The following is a 26,683-nucleotide window of genomic DNA, read 5'->3' on the forward strand; positions in this document are numbered from 1 at the left end:
CACAGTGAAATTAAAGTTTTGTAGGGACAGAAACCATCTAGTCACTCTTGCATTTCTCTCCTTGTTTAACTTCACCCATGTTAGGGGGGCATGGTCTGTCACCAACTTGAATTTCCTGCCTAGCAAGTAATACTTTAAAGATTCTAGGGCCCACTTCACTGCCAAACATTCCCGCTCCACAATGGCATAATTTTTCTCGGCCGGGGTTAGTTTTCTACTCAAGTACGTCACCGGATGCTCCTCACCATTCACTACTTGTGAGAGTACTGCACCTAAGCCTGTGTTAGAGGCATCTGTCTGGACCAGAAATTCTCGCCTGAAATTGGGGGTAACTAACACAGGTGGTTGGCACAAGGCAGACTTAAGGCTTTGGAAAGCCTTCTCGGCCTCTGGGGTCCACGTGACCATTGCTGTCTTTCCGCCCTTTGTCAAGTCAGTTAGTGGAGCAGCAACTGAGGCAAAGTTCGGCACAAATCTACGGTAATAACCCGTAATACCCAGGAAAGCTCTAACCTGTTTCCTTGTCAGGGGTCTAGGCCAATTCTGTATTGCCTCAATTTTATTTAGCTGTGGCCTAACCAATCCTCTCCCAACAATGTAGCCCAGATATTTGGCCTCTTCTAGGGCTAGAGCACACTTCTCGGCATTTATGGTCAACCCTGCATCACTTATGGCATCCAACACGGCCTGTACCTTACAGAGGTGACTTTCCCAATCAGGGCTAAAAATGACCACATCATCGAGGTAGGCGGCTGAGTAATCCCGATGTGGTCGCAGAATCAAGTCCATCAACCTCTGGAAAGTTGCAGGTGCCCCATGTAACCCGAATGGCATCACTACATACTGGAATAGCCCATCAGGGGTGGAGAATGCTGTTTTCTCTTTAGCCTCACCAGAAAGTGGAATCTGCCAGTAGCCCTTTGTGAGATCGAGGGTGGTTATGTACCTGGCGTTACCCAACTTCTCAATCAACTCATCTACCCTGGGCATAGGATAAGCATCGAACTTGGAGATCTCATTCAACTTTCTGAAATCGTTACAGAACCTCCAAGTTCCATTGGGCTTTGGGATTAGCACAATCGGGCTGGACCATTCACTCTGTGATACCTCAATTACCCCCAGATCAAGCATACGTTTTACCTTGGCAGATACGGCTTTCCTACGTGCCTCCGGTATCCTATAGGGCTTAAGGTTTACTCTGCTTCTAGGCTCAGTTTCAATGTGATGATGGATGAGGTGTGTACGCCCTGGGAGGTCAGAGAACTTGTTTTTGTTTTTCTGTAAAAATTCCTGAGCCTCCTGTTTCTGTGACACTGATAGAGTATCACTTACCTTGACTGGAGGGATTGGTTGTGACAAATTATTAACAGTATTTGTCGCCACCAAGGATTCCCTGTCTTTCCAGGGCTTGATCAAGTTTATGTGATAAACTTGGAAAGGCTTCCTTCTACCTGGTTGGTGCACCTTGTAGTTCACCTCACTGATCTTTTCAACAATTTCATAAGGACCTTGCCACTTCGCTAAGAATTTACTCTCAACAGTGGGGACTAGTATAAGAACCCTATCGCCTGGGTTGAATGTCCTGATTCTTGCGGACCGGTTGTAAATTCTACTTTGGGCCTCTTGAGCCCTCTGGAGGTGTTCCCTTACCAGGGGCATTACAGTGGCTATACGGTCCTGCATTTGTGCTACATGCTCAATAACACTCTTGTATGGGGTGGACTCACTCTCCCATGTCTCTTTTGCAATGTCTAGTAGACCCCTAGGGTGACGACCATAGACCAACTCGAATGGTGAGAACCCTGTGGACGCTTGGGGCACTTCCCTAATAGCAAACATGAGGTAGGGTAATAAATGATCCCAGTCACGACCATCTTTTCCCACCACTTTCTTCAACATATGTTTCAAAGTTTTATTAAATCTCTCCACCAATCCGTCCGTCTCGGGGTGGTATACAGAGGTACGGATGTGTGAGACTTTAAATAGTTTGCATAATTCCTTCATCAGTTTTGACATAAATGGCGTACCTTGGTCAGTTAGGATTTCTTTGGGGATCCCAGTCCTAGAGAACATATAAAACAACTCACGTGCAATTGTTTTAGATGCAGTGTTTCTCAAGGGTACAGCCTCAGGATAGCGGGTCGCATAATCTATGACTACCAAAATATACTGGTGTCCTCTAGCTGACTTTACAACGGGACCCACTAAATCCATGGCGATACGCTCAAAAGGCACCTCTATAATAGGGAGCGAAACCAAAGGACTGCGAAAATGTGACACTGGGGCACTAACCTGACATGTGGGGCACGATTTGCAGTATTTTTTAATGTCATCATATATCGCCGGCCAAAAAAACCTCTGGAGAACCCTCTCTTGCGTTTTGTCAGTCCCCAAGTGTCCCCCAAGAACATGGTTATGTGCCATGTCAAGCACCTGACGCCGGTACGGCTTAGGTACCAGAAGCTGTTCCACAATCTCATCCTTAATCTTATTGACTCTATAGAAAAGATCATTAGTCACCGAAAAATGTGGAAATCTTTTTTCAGCATCTGGTTCCTGAGGTACCCCATTCATAACAGCAACCTGCTCTCTCGTATTTTTGAGAGTGGGGTCCTGTAATTGTGCAGCGCCAAAATTATCCCTAGACACCTCTAAGTCTAGTATATTTTGCTCAGTGGGAGGGGCCTCCTCCTCCCCAGCCAGGACCTGCAAAGGAAAACAATCATTTTCATCCTGCACATTTTTATCATTCACAGTGGACAAGGCAACCCCCTTAGAGGTATCCTCACTCCTTTTGGGGATTTTTCTTTTTTCCCAGAGAGCCCAGAATAATGGAAAATCGCGCCCCAATATTACATTATGCATGAGGTTTTTAACCACACCCACTTCATATTGTACGGTGCCTTGTTCAGTCCCGATTTTAGCCAGCACTATAGGGTACACTTTTGTATCACCATGTATGCACACAACACTCATATGCTTTTTAGACTCTAAGTCCCCAGCCACCAGGCTAGCATGCACCAAGGTTACGAGGCTTCCCGAGTCCATTAACGCTTTAACAGGAAAGTCATTGATTGTGATGTTGCAGATTTGCGGTTCAGTCTCTAGTCCAGGAACTGCAGCACAAGATGGTTCCGCAAACAGCGACTGACGCCGGCTAGCGTCACACTCCATGGGTTCAGTGGTAAGAGGGCAATGGGCAGACACGTGTCCCTCCTCATGGCATCTCCAACACTGGACAGGGCCTGGTCTCCTTGGCAAGGAGTCCTTTTTAGAGCCCCTTAGCCACCCGGGACCATCATCAGTCTTTTGTCCCTGAGACACCACTTGAGCCCTTTTCCCTCCATCAGCACCCCTCCACACTCCCCCAATAGATGGAAGTCTCTTACCAGCTGACGGCACAGATCTGGCGCTCCGGAGAGGTGAAGATGCTGCAGGAACATCACGGAGGTAGTCCTCAGTCGCCTGGAACCTCTCCACAAGGTTGACAAGTTCGTTTGCATTCTTAGGATCACCTTGTCCCACCCAGCGTTGCAGGTCAGTAGGAAGTGCTCGGAGGTAGCGATCCATCACGACCTTCTCTAGGATTTGTGCAGGAGTAGAAGTGTCTGGCTCCAACCACTTTCTTGCCAAATGGATTAGGTCATACATCTGGGACCTCGCTGATTTGTCCAGACTGTAGCTCCAGTTGCGTACCCTCCGGGCACGGACTGCAGTAGTAACTCCTAGTCGGGCAAGTATCTCCTCTTTTAGCCGAGTATAGTCCTTAACCTCTTGCTCACTGAGGTCATAGTAGGCCTTTTGAGGTTCACCTGTTAAATAGGGCGCAATTACCTCTGCCCACTCAGCGGCTGGTAACTTCTCTCGCTCAGCCACGCGCTCAAATACTGTTAGATAGGCCTCAACATCGTCCTCAGCAGTCATCTTTTGCAGCGCTTTCTGCACAGTCCTTCTCCCAAAAAAAATCTCTGGAGCGGCTCCCATCACTGTGGGTGGATTAGCAACCACAGGCGCCTCTCGATTTACTATCAGGTGCTCGATAAGTTGTTGTTGGCTTTGGCGCAAAGCTTGCAACTCTTCCTTATGCATCTGCTGTTGTGCCGCCATGGACTGTTCATGTCGTCTATTGGCCTCTGTCTGAGCCTGCTGTTGTTGCAAACTCACTTGCATAAACTGCTTCAGCATCTCCTCCATGTTGCTGGATCGTTCTTGGAGTGTAGTTGCAGCTTTCACCCAGGACATAAGCAGCTGTAGCCAAGTCTGTCCACACCGTTGCCCCTAGCAACCGACTTGCCCGCATTCTCCACCAACTGTAGGGGATCTTCCCGGGGTAGGGTGAGTTTGGACACAGTTCACATCAGACTTGGAATTTATAAAGCAGACCTTGGCGTTTATTCGTGGTACAAACAGTCCAACAAACAAAATATACAGCAACTCCGTGCTTCTTGTGTATAACAGGAACAAAATAATAATAAAACAAAACAACCTAGCCCGGCTGGGCGCTTACTAACAGGTTCTGCTCACCTATCTGACACTTATAAACACAGCGTCTTTCGCCTGGATATCGCAGGGTGGGTTTTAGCTCCAGCAGTGGCTGTGCTTGCAGCTTCCTCCAACACACAGATTGTTCATTCCCTGGCTGAGAGCAATCACCTGCAGGCCCAGCAGAGCCTTTACCTTCCCAGGCTAATTAGGATCAAAGCTCACCTGATCCAAAACCCAGAACTGGATCGGGGGGGTGTGGAATGACAGGTCCCTCTACCAAACCTACCTGCCATTCCATATAAACCCAGGCCCGGCAAGATTAAATAACAACTCAGCAGCATATCGCTGCTGAGAAACTGATCCATCCTGGACTTACCATCTCACACTGTGTAGCAACCTAAGTGAGATGTACACCCCCTCAACCACTTCTCCAGTGACATGTCTACAATATATATATGTATATATGTATATATGTATGTAATATATATATATATATATATATATATATGTAATATATATATATATATATATATATATACACATATAGATCTGTATATATATATATATATTATGTGTATATATATATTATGTGTATATATATATTATGTGTATATATATATATATATATATATATATATATATATATATTATGTGTATATATATATGTGTGTGTGTGTGTGTGTGTGTGTATACACACAGTATCTCACAAAAGTGAGTACACCCCTCACATTTTCTGTAAATATTTTCTTCTATCTTTTCATGTGACAACACTGAAGAAATGACACTTGTCTACAATGTAAAGTAGTGAGTGTACAGCTTGTATAACAGTGTAAATTTGCCGTCCCCTCAAAATAACTCAACACACAGCCATTAATGTCTAAACCGCTGGCAACAAGCGGTGACGATCTGACCTGAAGTGGGGGAGCGGGTACCTGTCAAACTCCCCTACACTACTAAAGAAAAGCTATATCTATATCTCTCTGTATATATCCATGTTGCTGTTCTGTTGGAGGTTTTTTCCCTCACTTCCTCTCTGAGGTCAGTGGGACAGGAAGTGAAAAGAAATCCTTCTAACAGAGCCCCAGATTAAAGTAAAATCAGCTAGTGAGCTAGTGGACTTTTTTTATTTCATTTATTTTTTTATTAGTAATTTTTTTGTCTTTACTTATTTTTTTTTTTTCAGAATGTGAATGATGCCATGACAATTTTGCCCAAGCTGTCGACAGGTCTGGATGTCAATGTGCGGTTCACAGGAGTGGCAGATTTCGAGTACACCCCGGAATGCATTGTCTTCGATCTTCTCAACATACCATTGTACCACGGCTGGCTGGTTGACCCGCAGGTACCACTAAGGAAGAACCGTATGGCTGTGACTTGTGTTCCAGTGTGGCTTGTTACCCCCCCCCCCTTTCAAACCACACACCCCCCTTTACAGTTGAACTGAACCTTTACCACTTGCCGCCAAATCGTGTACCTGTATATCATTTGGCTGCAAGTGGTTGTAAGGATTTGTGTTTGTTTTTTTATTTTTTTGTTTAACCACTTAACCACTACAATACAGGGCACTTTCACCCCCTTCCTTCCCAGCCCAATTTTCAGCTTTCAGCGCTCTAGCGCTTTCAGTGACAATTGCGCGGTCATGCTACACTGTACCCAAATGAAATTATTATCATTTTGTTCGCACAAATAGAGCTTTATTTTGGTGTTATTTATTCACGACTCCGTTTATTTTTTTTTTGCGATATAAGCGCAAAAATAGCGGAAATTTGGGAAAAAAACAATATTTTCTTTTTTCTATTTGAAAAGAAATCCAATAAAATCAAATTTTGTCATAAATTTAAGCCAAAATGTATTCTGCTACATGTTTTTGGTAAAAAAAAATTCCGTTAAGTGTATAATAATTGGTTTGTGTGATCACGGACATATGTACGCAAATGATCATGTACATGTGTGCAGGTGATCACGTACATATGTGTGCAGATAATCATTGGGACATGTGATTTTAGTGGGACATATGTGGGGGACATGTTTTTATTATTAGGGACATGTGTTTTTATTATTTGGGGACATGTATGTTTTGGGGACATGTGTGTTTTGGGGACATATGTGGGGACTATGTTTGTACTGTGTGGTGTGTTGTGTGTTTTTACTCACTGATCATCAGTGTAGTGTAAAGCTGTAAAAAGCAGCCCATACTCACTGATCATCAGCCGGCTGCAGCGTTCTGCTCTCCTCTCCTCAGCGATGACTTCCGTGTGAGGAGAGGAGAGCCGATTGCCTAGCAACCGGCTGTTTGTTTACATCACATGACGGCCGTGATTGGACACGGCCGTCATGTGATCAGGAGGGCCAATCACAGAGCCCTCCTGCCGATCTGAGATGTGCCGTGTCCGGGTGACACGAGCACATCGGGATCGCGCCGCTGCGCGAGCGCGCGATCCCGCTACTCCTGAAGGACGTTCCTGAACTGCCTATCAGGAGTAGACGGCTCCCACCCGGCCGTATATATGCATTGGCCGGGTGGAAAGTGGTTAAGGACCGAGCCTCTTTCTGAGATGTGTTGTTTACAAGTTAAAAACAGTTTTTTGTTTTGTTTTTTTGCTCGAAAACTACTTGGAACCCCCAAACATTATACATTTTTTTTTTTCTAACACCCTAAATGGCGGTCGTTGCAATACTTTGTTGCAACGTATTTGCACAGCGGTCTTACAAGCGCACTTTTTTTTGGGGGGGAAAATAGACTTTTTGGAATTAAAAAAATAAGACAAAAGTAAAGTTAGCCCAATTTTTTAATTTTATTTTTATATATAGTGAAAGATAATGTTACGTCGAGTAAATTGATAGCCAACATGTCACGCTTCAAAATTGCGTCCGCTCGTGGAATGATGACAAACTTTTACCCTTAATCTCCATAGGCGACGTTTAAAATATTCTACAGATTGCATGTTTTGAGTGACAGAGGAGGTCTAGGGCTAGAATTATTGCTCTCGCTCAACCGATCGCGGCGATACCTCACATGTGTGGTTTGAACACCATTTTCATATGCGGGAGCTACTCACGTATGCGTTCACTTCTGCATGCGAGCTCGTCTTATTTATTTGACCTTTTTTTATTTTTTATTTTTACACTGTTCTTTTAAAAAAAATAAAATAAAATGTGTCACTTTAATTCCTATTTTATTCCTATTACAAGGAATGTAAACATCCCTTGTAATAGAAAAAAAAAAAAAAGCATGACCAGGCCTCTCAAATATGAGATTTGGCATCAAAAAGACCTCATATTTACACTAAAATGCATTTAAAAAAAAAAAAAAATGTGTATGTATATATATATGTGTATGTGTGTGTGTATATATATATATATATATATATATATATATATATATATATATATATATATAGATAGATATAGATATAGATATAGATATATATATATATATATATATATATATATATATATATATATATATATATATATATTTTTTTTTTTTTTATTCAAATAAAATTTAGAGCAGTTATGCAAGATTAAATCATTACAATTCTTTATTTTAAAGTGTATAATATATATATATATATATATATATATACACATACATATATATATATATATAATTATAATATAATATAATTTTTTTTTTATGCATTTTAGTGTAAATATGAGGTCTTTTTGACGCCAAATCTCATATTTAAGAGGCCATGTCATGTGTTTTATTTTTATTTTTTTCTTTGAATCTTTCAAAATCAAAACTAAGGAATATGAAACCCTAGCTACCCAACATAAACGTTCCCCCACATCCAGACTTGTTGCTCGAGCTGGAACAGGCCCGTACAGAACTCCAATATTTGCCTCACTACGAAAGCGGAGAAATGTTTGCGCAGGACTAATCAATTTTTTTTTTTTTTTTTTTTTTTTAAACCTGGCGTGACCGACTGGGCTCATTGCTGGCACACAAACTTACCCCTAAACACACGCATACTGCTCTCCCGAAAATTAGACTCTCGGGGGGGGGGGCGGGCAGGCAATCTCTCCCAAAACCCTCAAAAGCTTCTTCGTGAATTTTAAGATTTCTATTCTAACCTATATACCCCAGCCCAGCCCTGATTTCCTACATACTTTATCTCTACCATCTCTCACGGAATCTTATAGGGAACTTATGGACCAACCCATTACATGTGAAGAAATACACAACACTGTAAGACCCCCTGCACACTGGGGCATTTTTCAGACGCTTTCACGATAAAAAAAAAAAAAAAACGCCTGTAAAGTGCTTGAAAGAAGCCTCATCTGCAATCCCAATGTGAAAGCCCGAGTGCTCTCACACTGAGATCCCTTTCACACTGGGGCTTTTTTCAGGCGCTTTAGCTTAAAAAAATAAAAGTGCCTGAAAGAAGCTGCAACTGCAATCCCAATGTGAAACCCCAGGTGCTTTCACACTGAGGCGCTGCGCTGGCAGGGGGCGTAAAAAAAAGAAAAGTCCTTCTTTTGCAGTGCTTTTGGAGCGGTGAATACGCCGCTCCTAAAGCGCCCCTTCCCATTGAAATCAATCAAAAAAGTGATTTTTTTTTTTTTTTTTTTTTCCCCAAAAAAGTTCACTTGTAAGACCGCTGCTGGTGTGAAAAAAAGTATTGCAGTGACCGCCGTTTTATTCTCTAGGGTGTTAGGAAAAAAAAATATATAATGTTTGGGGGTTCTAAGTAATTTTCTAGCAAAAAAAAATACAAAATGTTTTAAACATGTAAACACCTTTTAAAAAAAAAAAAAAAAAAGGAAAAGGAGGAAAGAAATGGAAGGAAAGACCCTGATGGGGAAAAGAAAAGGGGAAGAGAAAGGAGAGAGGGAAAGGGAAGGAAAGGTAAAAGAGGGAAGAGAAAGAAAAAGGAAAATAGGACACTTTTTTTTTTTGTGGCCCATGGAGGTGTTAGACAACGTTTCAGCGCAAGATACCTTTTTTTTTTTTTTTTTTTTTTTTTTTTAATGTGTAAAAGTATCCAAGATTTGTGCAACAAAACAAATGTGATCATTATGTATGTAATTAATTGTAGATGTTACTTTATAATAACTTAGAATAAAATTAGAATTGATAAACATGTAAACACCGAGTCTGAAAAAGAGTATCTGTCCCTTAAGTGGTTAAACAGGCCACTTCCTGTTTCTTGTCTGGTCATTAGTCTCTAGGCTTACGACATCATACACAGCTCTTGCGCTCTCTCTCTCTCTCTCTCTCACTCTCATGAGAATTTGCCAGGAAGGGAGGGGTGGCGAGTCCTAAGAGGGCCAATGAGAGCTGCAGAGCTGGAGGCGTGCCTCTGTGTAAATCAAGAAAGTGAACAGGCAGCAGCTTTAGCCGGTGAGTGTTTAATTTTCCTTCACCCGATGGTACAAATACACTATATTGCCAAAACCATTGGGAGGACCTGCCTTTACACGCACATGAGCTTTAGCGGCATCCCAGTCTTCGTTTTAGCTAACCCACGGTGCTTTGCAAATCCTTTTTCATGATGTTTCTCCTTCCTTTTTTTTTTTATTTTTTATTTTTTCTTTCTTTGCAGAGCCCAGAAATGGTGAGTGCGGTGGGCAAACTAAGCTACAATCAGCTGGTGGAAAAGATTATAATGTGCAAGCATTCGCCCGACCCGAACCAGGTGACCGAAGGTAAAAAACTCCCAACATACATTCATACCTTATTGGTTTTTTTTTTTTTTGGGGGGGGAGGGGCAGGGGAGGGGGTGGACTTTTAAAGGACAGCAGCAAAGTATATTAGTGCATTTTTTTTTTTTTTTTTTCAACCCTGAACAATGTTGCAGTAAAGACTCTAATTCATTGAGCCCATATAATGTACTATTAGGTAAACATAGTCCATAATACTGTCTTGGACTCCATTTACAATTGTGCGGCTTCGGACACTAAAGTCACATGATAAGTCGCACCCCGTGGTCTTTCAAAGACAACCGTTCAAATATGTACAACTTCTTCAAAGTCTCAGTGCCTTTTTAAGCACTTCAGCCCCGGGAAGATTTTTCTCCCCATTAATGACCAGGCCATTTTTTTTGCAATACGGCACTGCGTTTACTTTAACTGACAATTGTGCGGTCGTGTGACGTTGTACCCAAACAAAATTCATGTCCTTTTTTTTTATTTTTTTTTCTCTCCCCACAAATAGAGCTTTCTTTTGGTGGTATTTGATCACCACTGCGTTTTTTTTATTTTATTTTTATATATTTATTTATTTATTTTAGATTTTTTGCGCTATAAACAAAAAAAAAATTTGAAGAAAAAGGTTTTGTTTTTTTTGTTTTTGTTTTTTTTCCCGTAATATCCCAAAAAAAAACCACCTTTCTTCATCAGTTTAGGCCAATATATATTCTTCTACATATTTTTTGGGGAAAAAAATCGTAATAAGCGTATATTGATTGGTTTGCGCAAAAGTTATAGCGTCAACAAAATAGGGGATAGATTTATGGCATTTTTTTTTTTTTAACCACTTGCTTACTGGGCACTTAAACCCCCCTCAGTCCCAGACCAATTTTCAGCTTTCAGCGCTGATGCACTTTGAATGACAATTGCGCGGTCATACAACACTGTACCCAAATGAAATTTTTATCATTTTTTTCCCACAAATAGAGCTTTCTTTTGGTGGTATTTAGTTACAGCTCGGAGTTTTATTTTTTGCTAAACAAACAAAAAAAGATGCAAAAAAAAAAAATCATGTTTAATATTTTGTTATAAAATTTTGCAAACAGGTCATTTTTCTCCTTCATTGAAGTGCGCTGATGAGGCGGCACTGATAGGCTGCACTGGTGGGCACTGATGGGCTGCACTGGTGGGCACTGATGGGCTGCACTGGTGGGCACTGATGGGCTGCATTGGTGGGCACTGATGGGCTGCCTTGGTGGGCACTGATGGGCTGCCTTGGTGGGCACTGATGGGCTGCCTTGGTGGGCACTGATGGGCTGCCTTGGTGGGCACTGATGGGCTGCATTGGTGGGCACTGATGGGCATAGTTAAGGCGACACTAATAGGCACAGATAAGGCGGCACTGATGGGCAAAGATGGGCACAGATAAGATGGCATGGATGGGTGGCACGGATGGGCACTGATAGGTACCACTGATAGATGGCACTGATGGGCGGCACTGCTGGGCACTGGTAGATGACACTGATGGGTGCGGATATGTGGCACTGGGGTGCAGCACATTTTTTAAGGCAGATTGTGGGCACTGCTGGGTGGCGCTGTGGGCACTGCAGGGTGGCACTGCTGGGTGGCACTGTGGGCACTGCTGGGTGGCACTGACGGGGGGCACTTTTTATTAATGTGGCACTGGCAGGGGGCAGGTGGGCACTGGCAGGGGGCAGGTGGGCACTAGCAGGGCTGGCCGTGATCGGCTTTTTTTTTTTCTCCTCGCGCTGACAGTGCGAGGAGGAATAATAGCCGATTACCAGCTCCGTTATATCACATGATCAGCTGTCATTGGCTGACAGCTGATCACGTGATAAGGGGTCGGGATCGACCCCTTGCACGGGTGATCACAGAGCGTGCAGGCCGCTCGTGCATGGGACGACGTCAATAGACGTAGTCCCGGAAAAGGAGATCCGCGCTGTAGCCGTCATTCGGCTATAGCGCGGGTCTCAAGTGGTTAAACTAGTAGTGGCGTTTGGTCTATATATATATATATATATATATATATATATATATATATATATATATATATATATATATATATATATATATATATATATATATATATATATATATATATATATATATATTAATATATAATATAATATAATATAATATAATATAATATAATATAATATAATATAAAATAAAATTTGTTTTGTTTTTCGTCATCTGGTGTATCGTTTGGACCTCTCCGGTTCACCATTCCTCCTCCTCCTTTCTTGCAGGCCTTCTGGCGGAACAGTTCCTGGAGTCTTCTGCAGCACAGTTGACCTATCACGGCCTGTGTGAACTGATGGCGGCTGTCAAAGAAGGCGAGCTCAGCGTCTTCTTCCGGAACAATCACTTCAGCACATTGATAAAGCACAAGGTACGGCTCTGCGCCCCCTCCCCCGTCACCCCCTAATTAGAGCTCAATGCAGGATCTCTCTCCGCTACATACACACCTGAAGTTATGTATATATTGAATGGTCTTGTGATCCAGGCACCCCCCCGCCAGACTGCATAGCCCCGTCTCGCAGCAAAGATTGATAAAGAACACCGCTCCCCTCTCTCTCTCTCTCTTAGCCTGCTGATTGAATATTAAAGGAGCTTTGAGCACCAGGGGGTTCATCACTGTGTTGTCTTGCCCTCCTTTCCAGTCGGCATCCTGATTGGATATTAAAGGAGCTTCATCACCAGGGGGCTCATCCTTGTGTTCAGTTTTGCCCTCCTTTCCATTCGGCACACTGCAGTAGAGTCTGGTTTGGCTCCTCATGCTCGTCCTTCCCTCTCCCAGTCTTGCTTCGGCTGTACAGGGGGAATATAAGAATCCTATATGATAGATTCAGGTACTTTTTTATATCTGTTGCCTTTACCAATTACCAAGCTCTCGCATAATGAAGAGGGGTGCAATTTGGCATCTTTGCCCTGGGCACTGGGTGATCTTGTCCTGGCACTGAGGTGATGGCGCTGCTGCTGCTAAGACTCCTGTATGCCCTCCAAATAGACTGTATGTTAAAACCGCCACCGACTCTACAGTCCTCTTAAGTCACAAGGGTGAAATGCATGGATGCAATGGTGTTAATGCGTTTCACTTATGCTGATGGGGGGGGGGCTGGCGCTGGCGCTGATGAGGGCTGGCACTGATGAGGGCTGGCACTGATGAGGGCTGGCGCTGATTCCTTATATTTAAAAATTGTACTTTATTGAACAGTGATTGATCTATATATATATCAATCAATCTCAATCAATTAGTATAATACGTGTGTGTGTGTATGTATGTGTGTGTGTGTATGTATCTGTGTATATATATATATATATATATATATATATATATATATATATATATATATATATATATATATATATATATATACAATTTAAAAATAAATAATTGTATTTATTGTAGTGATTTAATTTTACATAACTGCTCTAAATTTTATTTTAATAATAAAAAAAAGATATCTTTTTTTTTAATTTTTTTTTTTTATTTTTATTTTTTTTATTCAAATAAAATTTACAGCAGTTATGTTTTTATTTAGAGCAGTTATGCAAGATTAAATCATTACAATAAATATAATTCTTTATTTTAAAGTGTGTATGTGTGTATATGTATGTATGTATGTATGTATGTGTGTGTGTATATATAAATATATATACACACACACACACACACTTTAAAATAAAGAATTGTATTTATTGTAATGATTTAATCTTGCATAACTGCTCTAAATAAAAACATAACTGCTGTAAATTTTATTTGAATAAAAAAAAAAAAAAAATAATAAAAATTAAAAAAAGATATCTTTTTTTTATTATTAAAATAAAATTTAGAGCAGTTATGTAAAATTAAATCATTACAATAAATACAATTCTTTATTTTTAAATTGTGTGTGTATGTATGTATGTGTGTGTGTATATATATATATATATATATATATATATATATATATATATATATATATATATATATATATATATATATATATATATGTGTATATGTATGTATATGTATGTGTGTATATATATATATTATACACTTTAAAATAAAGAATTGTAATGATTTAATCTTGCATAACTGCTCTAAATTTTATTTGAATAAAAATAAATATTTATATATATATATATATATATATAATATTTATTTTTATTCAAATAAAATTTAGAGCAGTTATGTAAAACTAAATCATTACAATAAATACAATTCTTTATTTTAAACTGTGTGTAAATGTGATAGAGATATATATATATATATATATATATATATATATATATATATATATATATATATATATATATATATATATATATATATATATATATATATATATATATTAATAATAAAATTGTACACAATTGTGTTTCTATAGAGTACAAATGAAGCACATGCTATGCTTTGTGTGACCATTAGAGGGCAGCATTGACAACAGAAGCCATGAGTTAATGAATGGGAATGTATAGCGGTTTATAAACCACATGCCCTATATAATACAATACAAAAACTGACCCCTAAAGCAATAGGCAGCATGTTCTGTGTGTGTTTTTTAGTAAATCCTTTTGCATGTTCTCGATGACAGGGCCACCTGTATTTGTTGGTGACGGACCAAGGCTTTCTACAAGAGGAGAAGGTGATCTGGGAAAGCCTCCACAACGTAGAAGGGGACAGCTGCTTCTGTGACTCCGACTTCCACCTGACTCAGCTGGAAAAGGAAGCCGCCTACGGCCCCCAGCAGCTGCAGCAGAGGCAGGTCGATCAGGTATAACCAGACTTCAGGCGGCTCAGCCACAATAAACGAAAACCTAAAGAGGAACTCTGATCTCAACAGAGATACGGTTTGATGATGGAGCTGTACAGATCTTTAAACAAACTCCTATTGATGAGATTGGCGTACGTGATCCGGCACTTCCGGGTAGGGGGTGCGCACGAGTTTGCCGCCTGCGCTGTGGTTGTGCTGTGATGAGATGAAGCACAAGCCAATCAGCGGCTGCTGACCGATGGATGTGCACATTGTGTAAAAAGGCTGTTTGATCCTGTCGTCTTTGACCCTCCCCTTCTTCCGCTGTCTCCTGATAATTTCATGATAACACAAGTCTATGGAGTCAGGCTGCACAATGCCCAGTTTGATGTGTATTTCTAGAGAGAGGTGTTTTTATTTTTTTTGTTTTTTTTTCCTTGGGAGGGTGCATGTGATGAGCACAGGGCCAATCACCACTGTCCAGACAGAGGGTCAGGGGTCCTGCGGCCTCATAAGATAGTCAGAAAACTCCTCCTACAAGCTTTAACTAGTGCATAGATGGACACTGATAGAAGTCACAAGACTGCTATATACTGCTGATAAAAAAAAAAACAGTTTTTATGTACTAAAATAATTGCATTTCTGTGTACTCTGGGAGACCAGGTATAGAGAATGCAGGCTCCTGGGTTTAGTAACACTTTAACCCTTTGATTGCCCTAGATGTTTAACCCCTTTCCGAGAGAGTGTCATTAGTACAGTGACGGTGCATATTTTTAGAACTGATCACTGTATTAGTGCCACTGGTTCTCACAAAGTGTCAAGTGTCAGTTAGTGTTAGATTGTCTGCCGCAAGTCGCTGATCGCCACCATTACTAGTATAAATAAAATAAATAAAAAATTCCAATATATATTCCATAGTTTATAGACACTATATATATAAGCCAATCAATATACGCTTATTGGGTTTTTTTTTTTTTTTATTTTTTTATTTTTTGTCACATTGACAGAGGGGGGGTCTAGGACAAAGCTGGACAAGCAGGACACTGAAAGCAATAACTAAGAAAAAAAAATAATTAAAATGAAGGCGGTCCTAACCCCTTCCCACTCTATCTAGCCTGGTAAAGTAATTGTCATCCTTTTTTTTTTTTTTTTTTTTTTTCCCCTCCAGGATTACATGATCGCTCTGTCATTACAACAGCAGCAGCAAGGCCCCCTACCCATCAGTGACCTGGAGCTGGCCAGACAGCTACAGCAGGAGGAATACCAACAGCAGCAGCAACAACAGCAGCAGCAGCCGCAGGCCCCAGTCCCAGGACCGTCGCACTCCCCTCCACAGGTAATGTGGGGTATCAAGAACCACCCAGTCGCAGCAGAGGTTGTCCTCTAAACACCCCTCCTATAGGCTGCCTGTAGCTTCACCCACATTTGAAGACCAAGTTTAACCACTTGCCACCCGCCATATAGCAGAATGACGGCGGCAAAGTGGTTTCAATATCCTGACTGGGCGTCATATGACGTCCTCAGGATATTATGCCGCTGCGTGCCCCCGGGGGAGCACGTTGCTGCGATCGTTGTGTGTAAGTTTGATAATCTAGGTAAAGAGCCTCTGACGGAAGACTGTTTACCATGTGATCAGCCCTGTCCAATCACGGCTGATCACTATGTAAATGGGAAGAGCCAGTGATCGGCTTTTCCTCAATCGTGTCTGACAGACGTGAGTAGAGGAGAGCCGATCAGCGGCTCCCATGACAGGGGGTGTTTGTGCTGATTGTTTATCAGCACAGCCCCCCTCCCTCGGATCCCGCACAGGAACACCATCATGCCACCCAGGGCCACCAGGATGGCCATCCACACTGGACCACCAGGTATGCCCCCCCTAGACCCCCAGGGAAATGCACATTTGTTCCCAGACAGCTGGCAATCATTGCCCACTGGCAATGCCTAACACTGTCAGTGCCACCAGGGATGCCCATCAGTGCCTCATATCAGTGCCGTGTATCAATGCCCATCAGTGTCGCCCATCAGTGCCACCCATAAGTACCCATCTTTTCAGCCTTTCAATGCCCATCAGTGTCACCTCAGTGCCCATCAATGCGCACCTGTGCCACCTCAGTGCTGTCTATCAATGCCCATCAGTGCTGCATATCAGTGCCGCCTAGCATTCTGCTGCCCATCAGCGCCCATCGTCGGGGGGCCGTTGGTGCCACCTCATCGGTGCCACCTTATCAATGCCCGTCAGTGCCGCCTTATCAGTGCCCATCAGTGAAAGAGAAAACTTACTTATTTACAAAATTTTTATAACGGAAACAAAAGCAAAACTTTTTTTAGATTTTTTTTTTCAAAATTTTCGATCTTCTTTTTTTATTTGTTTGTTTAGCAAAAAATAAAAACCGCAGAGGTGATCAAATACCACCAAAAGAAAGCTCTATTTGTGGGAAAAAAATTATAAAAATGTATTATGGTTACAGTGTAGCACGACCGCGCAATTGTCATTCAGTGTGCAACAGCGCTGAAAGCTGAAACTTTTCCTGGGCAGGAAGGTGTATAAGTGTCGGTATTGAAGGTGGTTAAAGTGGTTTTAAGGGAACAGGGTCCCTTTTTTTTTTTTTTTTTTTTTTTATTCTTTTTTGTTAAACACTTTAGGGTAAAAAAATAAATAAAAAAAAGGGATAAAAAAACACCTTTGTGCTGGCCATACATTATACAATTTTCTTGTTCAATTTGCTTTAATTTACCTTCATTTATGTAGTGCAAGGGCCTTCCTGATTGCATTCAAATTGAAAGTGTTTATGTTTAACTTCAAATGATATGGTTTTGGTAAATCTAAAGGAAAATTGTACAAGAAAGTTCTATAATGTATGGCCAGCACAAAGGGTTGTGTTTGTGGGTTTTTGTTTTTTGTTTTGTTTTTTCTTCTTGTTTACCGTAAAGTTTTTTTTTTTTTTTTTTTTTGGGTGGGGGGGGGGGGGCCTTAACAAACACTTTACAGTAAAGAAGGAAAAAAACAAAACTGTTTCCATTAAAGCATGTTATACAGCACAGTGCTTGTACTGTGTAATTTGGTCCCCTGTATACCCTGAATATCTGGCTGATCCTGCCTGGCTATGCCCTTCCCTCTGTAAACTGACCACGGTATATCATGGCTGCTGAGCTCTGACCGCGATCAGTTTACGTGCCTCTGTCATCCTCAGCCCTGCTTTGTCCTTCTCTATTTTTTTGCTAGAAAATTACTTGGAACCCCCCAAATTATTTAGATAGATATAGATCTAGATGGATAGATATAGATCTAGGTGGATAGATATAGCTCTAGGTGGATAGATATAGCTCTAGGTGGATAGATATAGCTCTAGGTGGATAGATATAGCTCTAGATGGATAGATATAGCTCTAGATGGATAGATATAGCTCTAGATGGATAGATATAGCTCTAGGTGGATAGATATAGCTCTAGGTGGATAGATATAGCTCTAGGTGGATAGATATAGCTCTAGATGGATAGATATAGCTCTAGATGGATAGATATAGCTCTAGGTGGATAGATATAGCTCTAGGTGGATAGATATAGCTCTAGGTGGATAGATATAGCTCTAGGTGGATAGATATAGCTCTAGGTGGATAGATATAGCTCTAGGTGGATAGATATAGCTCTAGGTGGATAGATATAGCTCTAGATGGATAGATATAGCTCTAGGTGGATAGATATAGCTCTAGATGGATAGATATAGCTCTAGGTGGATAGATATAGCTCTAGATGGATAGATATAGCTCTAGATGGATAGATATAGCTCTAGATGGATAGATATAGCTCTAGATGGATAGATATAGCTCTAGATGGATAGATATGGATCTAGATGGATAGATGGATCTAGATAGATGGATCTAGATAGAGGGATAGGGATAGAGGGATAGGGATAGAGGGATAGGGATAGAGGGATAGGGATTGAGGGATAGGGATTGAGGGATAGGGATTGAGGGATAGGGATAGAGGGATAGGGATAGAGGGATAGATCTAGATAGAGGGATAGATCTAGATCTAGATCTAGAGATATTGATAGATCTAGATAGATATAGATTTAGAGATATTGATAGATGGATAGATCTAGATATAGATCTAGAGATATTGATAGATCTAGATAGATATAGATCTAGAGATATTGATAGATCTAGAGATATTGATAGATCTAGAGATATTGATAGATCTAGAGATATTGATAGATCTAGAGATATTGATAGATCTAGAGATATTGATAGATCTAGAGATATTGATAGATCTTGATAGATATAGATCTAGAGATATTGATAGATGGATAGATCTAGATATAGAGATATTGATAGATCTAGATAGATATTGATAGATCTAGAGATATTGATAGATCTAGAGATATTGATAAATCTAGATAGAAAATATATATATATATATATACACACGCACACATCTCTGACGTCGAGAACCACTGATGTACATAATTTCATGTAAAAACATCAGGGCACACCCCGCTCTCTGTACTCATCCCAGGAGCCCTGGCGCAAGCAGTGGGAGGAGTTATGCTAATTTTCGAGCAGTTTAGCGTCCGTCTAGAACAGGAGGTTTTAAACTGCCGTCCCTCCAGCTCTTGCAAAACTACAAGTCCCATGAGGCATTGCAATGCTGACAGTTGCCAGCATGACCCCCACAGTCAGAGGCATGATGGGACTTGTAGTTTCGCAACAGCTGGAGGTCTGCCAGTTTGAGACCCCCTGATATTGGCATTCCTAGGTAGACTTTATTTGCATGTAATGCCGAGCACCTCCTGACTGCAGGAACTGGTATCCAATGAATGAAAGGGGGGCGGGCCAGAGACGGGCTCTGAAGGAAAGGGCTGCCAGATGATGCTGAATGTCCCTCCAGCCAGGAAATGGGGCGGGGCTCTTATCTGACTTGCTGCAGCTTCTGCTGCACATGGTGAGAAGCTCACAGTGTGCGGTGAAATCGGAGGAAGCCGTTGCAATCCAGGAGAGAGGAGCCGCTACAAGTGTGCGAGACTGAAGGGAAGGTCGGAGGTGACCCCCCTTTCGTGCGGCGTGACTCATCGGCAATGTGTTGGGTATGACATAGACGCTCAGAAATAAACTAAGACATTCGGGGGAAGAAAAAGAATCTGTAATCTGGTTGTGAGTCAGAAGCCGTAATCTCATTTCCTAGGTGTGAATATTTCCACAAATCGGTGACGAGAGGCTTCCTGCCCGCCACCTGCCGCCTCTGCTAATCCACCGCTATTTACATCAGTTACGTCACCCGGCATAGGTAAACCCCCGGGATCTCCCTATAGATCACACTGGAGGGTGCTAATCCATGGAGGTGGGTGGTGATTGGCTGTGTGAAGTCAATGACGGCCAGTCACAACGCATTAGTCTGAAAGGAGGGAAGTATTCGATGATCGCTAACCTTTCCACCTGGAAAAATGTCGGTTTGCTCAGCACTGTGTATCATAAATAATTGCTATTTCTTTTAATACAATACTATTTATTTATTTTTTTACCTATTTTTATTATTATATGTCGGTGCTGCTCCTCTCCTGCAGCCTCTTTGCAGCCTTTTCCTGTCTACATGTATTCCAGCAATTGACTGCACGGCATTTCTCAAGACTGGTTTTCTGACCGGGACAACAGCGGACATCCTGTTTAAAAAAAAAAAAAAAGCCCCCATGCAAAAAAAAAGATAATGCAGGAGAGAGGGGACAGAGCGTTGTCACCCTCTAACAGGAAGTGCCTGAATGAGGGTCTTCATGGCGGGATCGTCTGCTATTTGTTTAATTATCCACTTACTGACTGCCCCATAGCAGGTTTACTGCTACAGGGCGGGCCCTACTGTGCAGAATCAAGTTTCTATACGCGCTTCCGCCTACAGGGGGCGCTTCTGCTGTGATTTTTTTTTTTTTTTTTTTTTCAAAGCAGCCGCCAATCATCGGGCAGAGACACAGGACAGAGTTCTGCCTATGTAAACAAGGCAGATCTCTGTTCTGATGGGGAAAGGAATAGATTTTGCGGACTAACATCCATCTCTTCCCCTAGTAAAAGCAGCACACAACACTGGCTAGGCACACAGCATGCATAAACACTGGCTAGGCACACAGCATGCATAAACACTGGCTAGGCACACAGCATGCATAAACACTGGCTAGGCACACAGCATGCATAAACACTGGCTAGGCACACAGCATGCATAAACACTGGCTAGGCACTCGGCATGCATAAACGCTGGCTAGGCACACAGCACGCATAAACGCTGGCTAGGCACTCGGCACGCATAAACGCTGGCTAGGCACACGGCACGCATAAACGCTGGCTAGGCACACGGCACGCATAAACGCTGGCTAGGCACTCGGCACGCATAAACGCTGGCTAGGCACTCGGCACGCATAAACGCTGGCTAGGCACTCGGCACGCATAAACGCTGGCTAGGCACTCGGCACGCATAAACGCTGGCTAGGCACACAGCACGCATAAACGCTGGCTAGGCACACAGCACGCATAAACGCTGGCTAGGCACACAACACAGCACGCATAAACGCTGGCAAGGCACACAGCACGCATAAACGCTGGCTAGGCACACAGCACGCATAAGCGCTGGCTAGGCACACAGCACGCATAAGCGCTGGCTAGGCACACAGCACGCATAAGCGCTGGCTAGGCACACAGCACGCATAAGCGCTGGCTAGGCACACAGCACGCATAAGCGCTGGCTAGGCACACAGCACGCATAAGCGCTGGCTAGGCACACAGCACGCATAAGCGCTGGCTAGGCACACAGCACGCATAAGCGCTGGCTAGGCACACAGCACGCATAAGCGCTGGCTAGGCACACAGCACGCATAAGCGCTGGCTAGGCACACAGCACGCATAAGCGCTGGCTAGGCACACAGCACGCATAAGCGCTGGCTAGGCACACAGCACGCATAAGCGCTGGCTAGGCACACAGCACGCATAAGCGCTGGCTAGGCACACAGCACGCATAAACGCTGGCTAGGCACACAGCACGCATAAACGCTGGCTAGGCACACAGCACGCATAAACGCTGGCTAGGCACACAACACAGCACGCATAAACGCTGGCTAGGCACACAGCACAGCACGCATAAACGCTGGCTAGGCACGCATAAACGCCCTACTGTGCAGAATCAAGTTTCTATACGCGCTTCCGCCTACAGGGGACGCTTCTGCTGTGATTTTTTTTTTTTTTTTTTTTTCAAAGCAGCCGCCAATCATCGGGCAGAGACACAGGACAGAGTTCTGCCTATGTAAACAAGGCAGATCTCTGTTCTGATGGGGAGAGGAATAGATTTTGCGGACTAACATCCATCTCTTCCCCTAGTAAAAGCAGCACACAAACACTGGCTAGGCACACAGCATGCATAAACACTGGCTAGGCACACAGCATGCATAAACACTGGCTAGGCACTCGGCATGCATAAACGCTGGCTAGGCACACAGCACGCATAAACGCTGGCTAGGCACTCGACACGCATAAACACTGGCTAGGCACTTGGCACGCATAAACGCTGGCTAGGCACTCGGCACGCATAAACGCTGGCTAGGCACTCGGCACGCATAAACGCTGGCTAGGCACACGGCACGCATAAACGCTGGCTAGGCACTCGGCACGCATAAACGCTGGCTAGGCACTCGACACGCATAAACACTGGCTAGGCACTCGGCACGCATAAACGCTGGCTAGGCACACAGCACGCATAAACGCTGGCTAGGCACTCGACACGCATAAACGCTGGCTAGGCACTCGGCACGCATAAACGCTGGCTAGGCACACGGCACGCATAAACGCTGGCTAGGCACTCGGCACGCATAAACGCTGGCTAGGCACTCGGCACGCATAAACGCTGGCTAGGCACTCGGCACGCATAAACGCTGGCTAGGCACTCGGCACGCATAAACGCTGGCTAGGCACTCGGCACGCATAAACGCTGGCTAGGCACACGGCACGCATAAACGCTGGCTAGGCACACAGCACGCATAAACGCTGGCTAGGCACTCGGCACGCATAAACGCTGGCTAGGCACACAGCACGCATAAACGCTGGCTAGGCACTCGGCACGCATAAACGCTGGCTAGGCACACGGCACGCATAAACGCTGGCTAGGCACACGGCACGCATAAACGCTGGCTAGGCACACGGCACGCATAAACGCTGGCTAGGCACACGGCACGCATAAACGCTGGCTAGGCACACGGCACGCATAAACGCTGGCTAGGCACACGGCACGCATAAACGCTGGCTAGGCACACGGCACGCATAAACGCTGGCTAGGCACACGGCACGCATAAACGCTGGCTAGGCACACGGCACGCATAAACGCTGGCTAGGCACACGGCACGCATAAACGCTGGCTAGGCACACAGCACGCATAAACGCTGGCTAGGCACACAGCACGCATAAACGCTGGCTAGGCACACAACACAGCACGCATAAACGCTGGCAAGGCACACAGCACGCATAAACGCTGGCTAGGCACACAGCACGCATAAGCGCTGGCTAGGCACACAGCACGCATAAGCGCTGGCTAGGCACACAGCACGCATAAGCGCTGGCTAGGCACACAGCACGCATAAGCGCTGGCTAGGCACACAGCACGCATAAGCGCTGGCTAGGCACACAGCACGCATAAGCGCTGGCTAGGCACACAGCACGCATAAGCGCTGGCTAGGCACACAGCACGCATAAGCGCTGGCTAGGCACACAGCACGCATAAACGCTGGCTAGGCACACAGCACGCATAAGCGCTGGCTAGGCACACAACACAGCACGCATAAACGCTGGCTAGGCACACAGCACAGCACGCATAAACGCTGGCTAGGCACACAGCACGCATAAGCGCTGGCTAGGCACACAGTTAACCCTTTGATCGCCCCTGAAGTTTAACCCCTTCCCAGCCAGTGTCATTAAAAGGGGAAGCTTCACTTGTTCATACCCTCCTCACCCCCACCCAGTAGCAAGACAAGACGTGGAGCATGCACACGTGAGTTTGCCAATCCATCCCGGGTAACCCTATCAAGCAAGTGACCAGCAGATTGCACAACTTACGTCTGCAGCTTGCAATAGCCAGCAGGAAGAAAACATGCACATCTAAGGGGATGTCAGGGGTGTGTTCTTCTTCTTCCTTTTTTTTTTTTTTGTTATAGAATGCAAAAGATCTGTGATGGGGGGTGCTGTGATGGTGTCAGGAGTTTGCCAAACCCTCCCACCAAACCCCTATCAAGCAACTGATCAGCAGATTGCACAGCTGCAAGCACCCAGTGTCCATCTGGGAAGAGCATGCACGTCTAAAGGGATACCTGGGTGTGCTATTTCATATAACAATCTTGACGTGGAAATCAAAGGCTGGGGTGTTTTTGACGTTTTAAAGTCCAATGGGATTTTGCTGACCTGCATTTGAGGTGCCCCTTCTATGTGATTTGTTTTTTGTTTTTTTTAAGCGATTTTGAGTTTACATTTTTTACTTTTAATGTTTAATTGTTTTGTATCCGCAGGCGAGGCCTCAGACTCCCGGACGTCCTCCCTCGGAGCGGCGGCAGGGGCGGAAGCAGGAATCGGACTGCGTCCTTCTATAGCCCGGGGGCCTGCATCCTCAGGAGACGGAATCCAGTTTCACCACTAGGGGGTGCAGCACAACTTCCCCCCCCATTGTACAGCAGATGCCACTTTTTTTGTGCTGCGTTTGTACATGTTTCAGGCCCCTCCTTCTTTTTCTTATATCTTTTTTTTTTTTTTTTTTGTTTTCTTTTCTTTTCTTTCTAAGCACTTACAATGTGTGACTTTTTTTTTGTTTTTCTTGTAATATACTAGTTGAGACATTCTAAACTCAAATTCCTGATATTGCCTTTCTTGTATCTCTCTCTCTCTCTTGATGTTTTTGTACCCAAACCGTAGTTAGACTGGAGGATTTCAGGGATGCAGACAGCAACAACAAAAAAATAAAAATCAAAAATGTTTTTTTGTGCAGACGGATAAAGATAAAAAAAAAAAGTTTAAATAATTTTTTACTAAAACACTAGTGGGCGCTGTTGCTACTTGGAGGCCCGGCCAACTTGCCCATTCGGGGCCATGTAATAGGGTCTCTTTTTTTTTTTTTTTTTTTAAAGCCCTCCCACCAGCTGTATGCATAGTGTAGGTGGGCTTTAGGCTGTGTTGCCCCCCCCTATATATGTCTACGGCCAGTGTAAGTGTTTTTGTACTGGGAGCGCCCTCAAATTCCATGAGGCATTGCAAGGCTGACAAGTTACAAGCATGACTTCCTCAGGCAGAGGTATGATTAAGGGTTGTAAACTGGCGACCATCCAGCTGTTGCGGAACTACAAGTCCCATCATACAAGCAAGCATGACTTCCTCAGGCAGAGGTATGATGGGACTTTTAGTTCCGCAAAAGCTGGAGGGCCGCCAGTTTGAGACCCTCCCCCCCTTTCCTCTCGGCCCATTAAGGGTTGTAAGCTGGCGGCCCTCCAGCTGTTGCAGAACTACAAGTTCCATCATACAATCATGACTTGAAACCCCCCCCCTTCCTGTCGGCTCATTAAGGGATGTAAACTGGCGGTCCTCTAGCTGTTGCGGAACTACAAGTCCCATCATGCCTATGCCTGAGGAAGTCATGCTTGTATGATGGGACTTTTAGTTCCACAACAGCTGGAGGGTCACCAGTTTACAACCCTTAATGGGCTGACATGAAGGGGGGGGCTCAAACTGGCGGCCCTCCAGCTGTTGCGGAACTGCAAGTCCCATCATACAAGCATGATGGGACTTGAAACCCCCCCCCCCCTCCTGTCGGCTCATTAAGGGTTGTAAACTGGCGGTCCTCTAGCTGTTGCGGAACTAAAAGTCCCATCATGCCTCTGCCTGAGGAAGTCATGCTTGTATGATGGTACTTGTAGTTCCGTAACAGCTGGAGGGCCACCAGTTTACAACCCTTAATGGGCTGCCAGGAAGGGTGGGGTCTCAAACTGGCGGCCCTCCAGCTGTTGCGGAACTACATGTCCCATCATGCCTCTGCCTGAGGAAGCCACGTTTATAACGGTCAGCCTTGCAATGCCTCATGGGATTTGTAGTTTTTGGCAACAGCTGGAGGGGATTTGTAGTTTTTGGCAACAGCTGGAGGGGCCACCAGTTTAAGGTTTAAGCCCGCCTCCTCCATCCAGTCATTCCCCGCTTGCTTTTAGTGCTCCATCGCAGCCCCTGCTTCCAGGTAGTACGGCATATGTGGCCACGCCCACATTGCAGCCTAGTAGCCAATTGCCAGGTCCAAATGCTTCGGCATACCTTAAGGGTGATGTCACCCCCCCCCCCCCCTCCTCCTCCCTAAGGGCCAATGACTGGTATTTTATGTTGGAGGCGGGGTCTGTAGGTCTGGGTCAGGGGGTTGGACCTTCATGTGTAAGATGATGGGGTCTTTGTCCAATGACCATAGAGAGAGAATGTAAAAGGCTACACAGTGTTATTGTCACAAGCTATTGACTTTTTTATTTTTCGTAGTAATGCAAAGTGGTTTGGTGATGGTTTGAATTTCCGTTTTTTCCCATGTTACGTGTAGAACAATGGTAGGCAGAGATATAAAGACAACCTTTGGCTCAACGTTGGGCCGTTCCCCCCCCCACCAATGTCTTTTGTCTGCTGCTGCTCCTTCGCTGCCCAATCGGCTTCCTGGGGGGAGCAGTGATGACATAGAAAGTGGTATCGTTCACCTGGCTGTACTGTGTGGCAGAGCTGTGTAATGCTCTGGATTAGATGGGCCGGTAAAACTTCTCCCTTCTCTTCTGTGTATTT

The 26,683-nt window shown here is 43.9% G+C and overlaps 1 protein-coding gene across 1 annotated transcript in view; it reads left to right on the plus strand.

Moving 5' to 3' along the window:
- MINDY1 (MINDY lysine 48 deubiquitinase 1) overlaps window positions 1-24,861 on the plus strand; it is a gene marked incomplete in the record, with an annotated part of 44,666 nt that extends 19,805 nt beyond the window's left edge. The window contains 6 exon segments of the mRNA XM_077464116.1: window positions 5,669-5,827; window positions 10,035-10,137; window positions 12,390-12,532; window positions 14,721-14,900; window positions 16,048-16,215; window positions 24,400-24,861. Of these exon segments, the coding sequence (XP_077320242.1) occupies window positions 5,669-5,827; window positions 10,035-10,137; window positions 12,390-12,532; window positions 14,721-14,900; window positions 16,048-16,215; window positions 24,400-24,480 (834 nt within the window).
- Window positions 24,862-26,683: the final 1,822 nt, after the last annotated feature.

This window comes from Lithobates pipiens, unplaced genomic scaffold (genome assembly GCF_037356315.1).
Source record: "Lithobates pipiens isolate NorthernLeopardFrog02 unplaced genomic scaffold, aLitPip1_a1.2 Scaffold_30, whole genome shotgun sequence".
NCBI classification, from domain to species: Eukaryota; Metazoa; Chordata; class Amphibia; order Anura; family Ranidae; genus Lithobates; species Lithobates pipiens.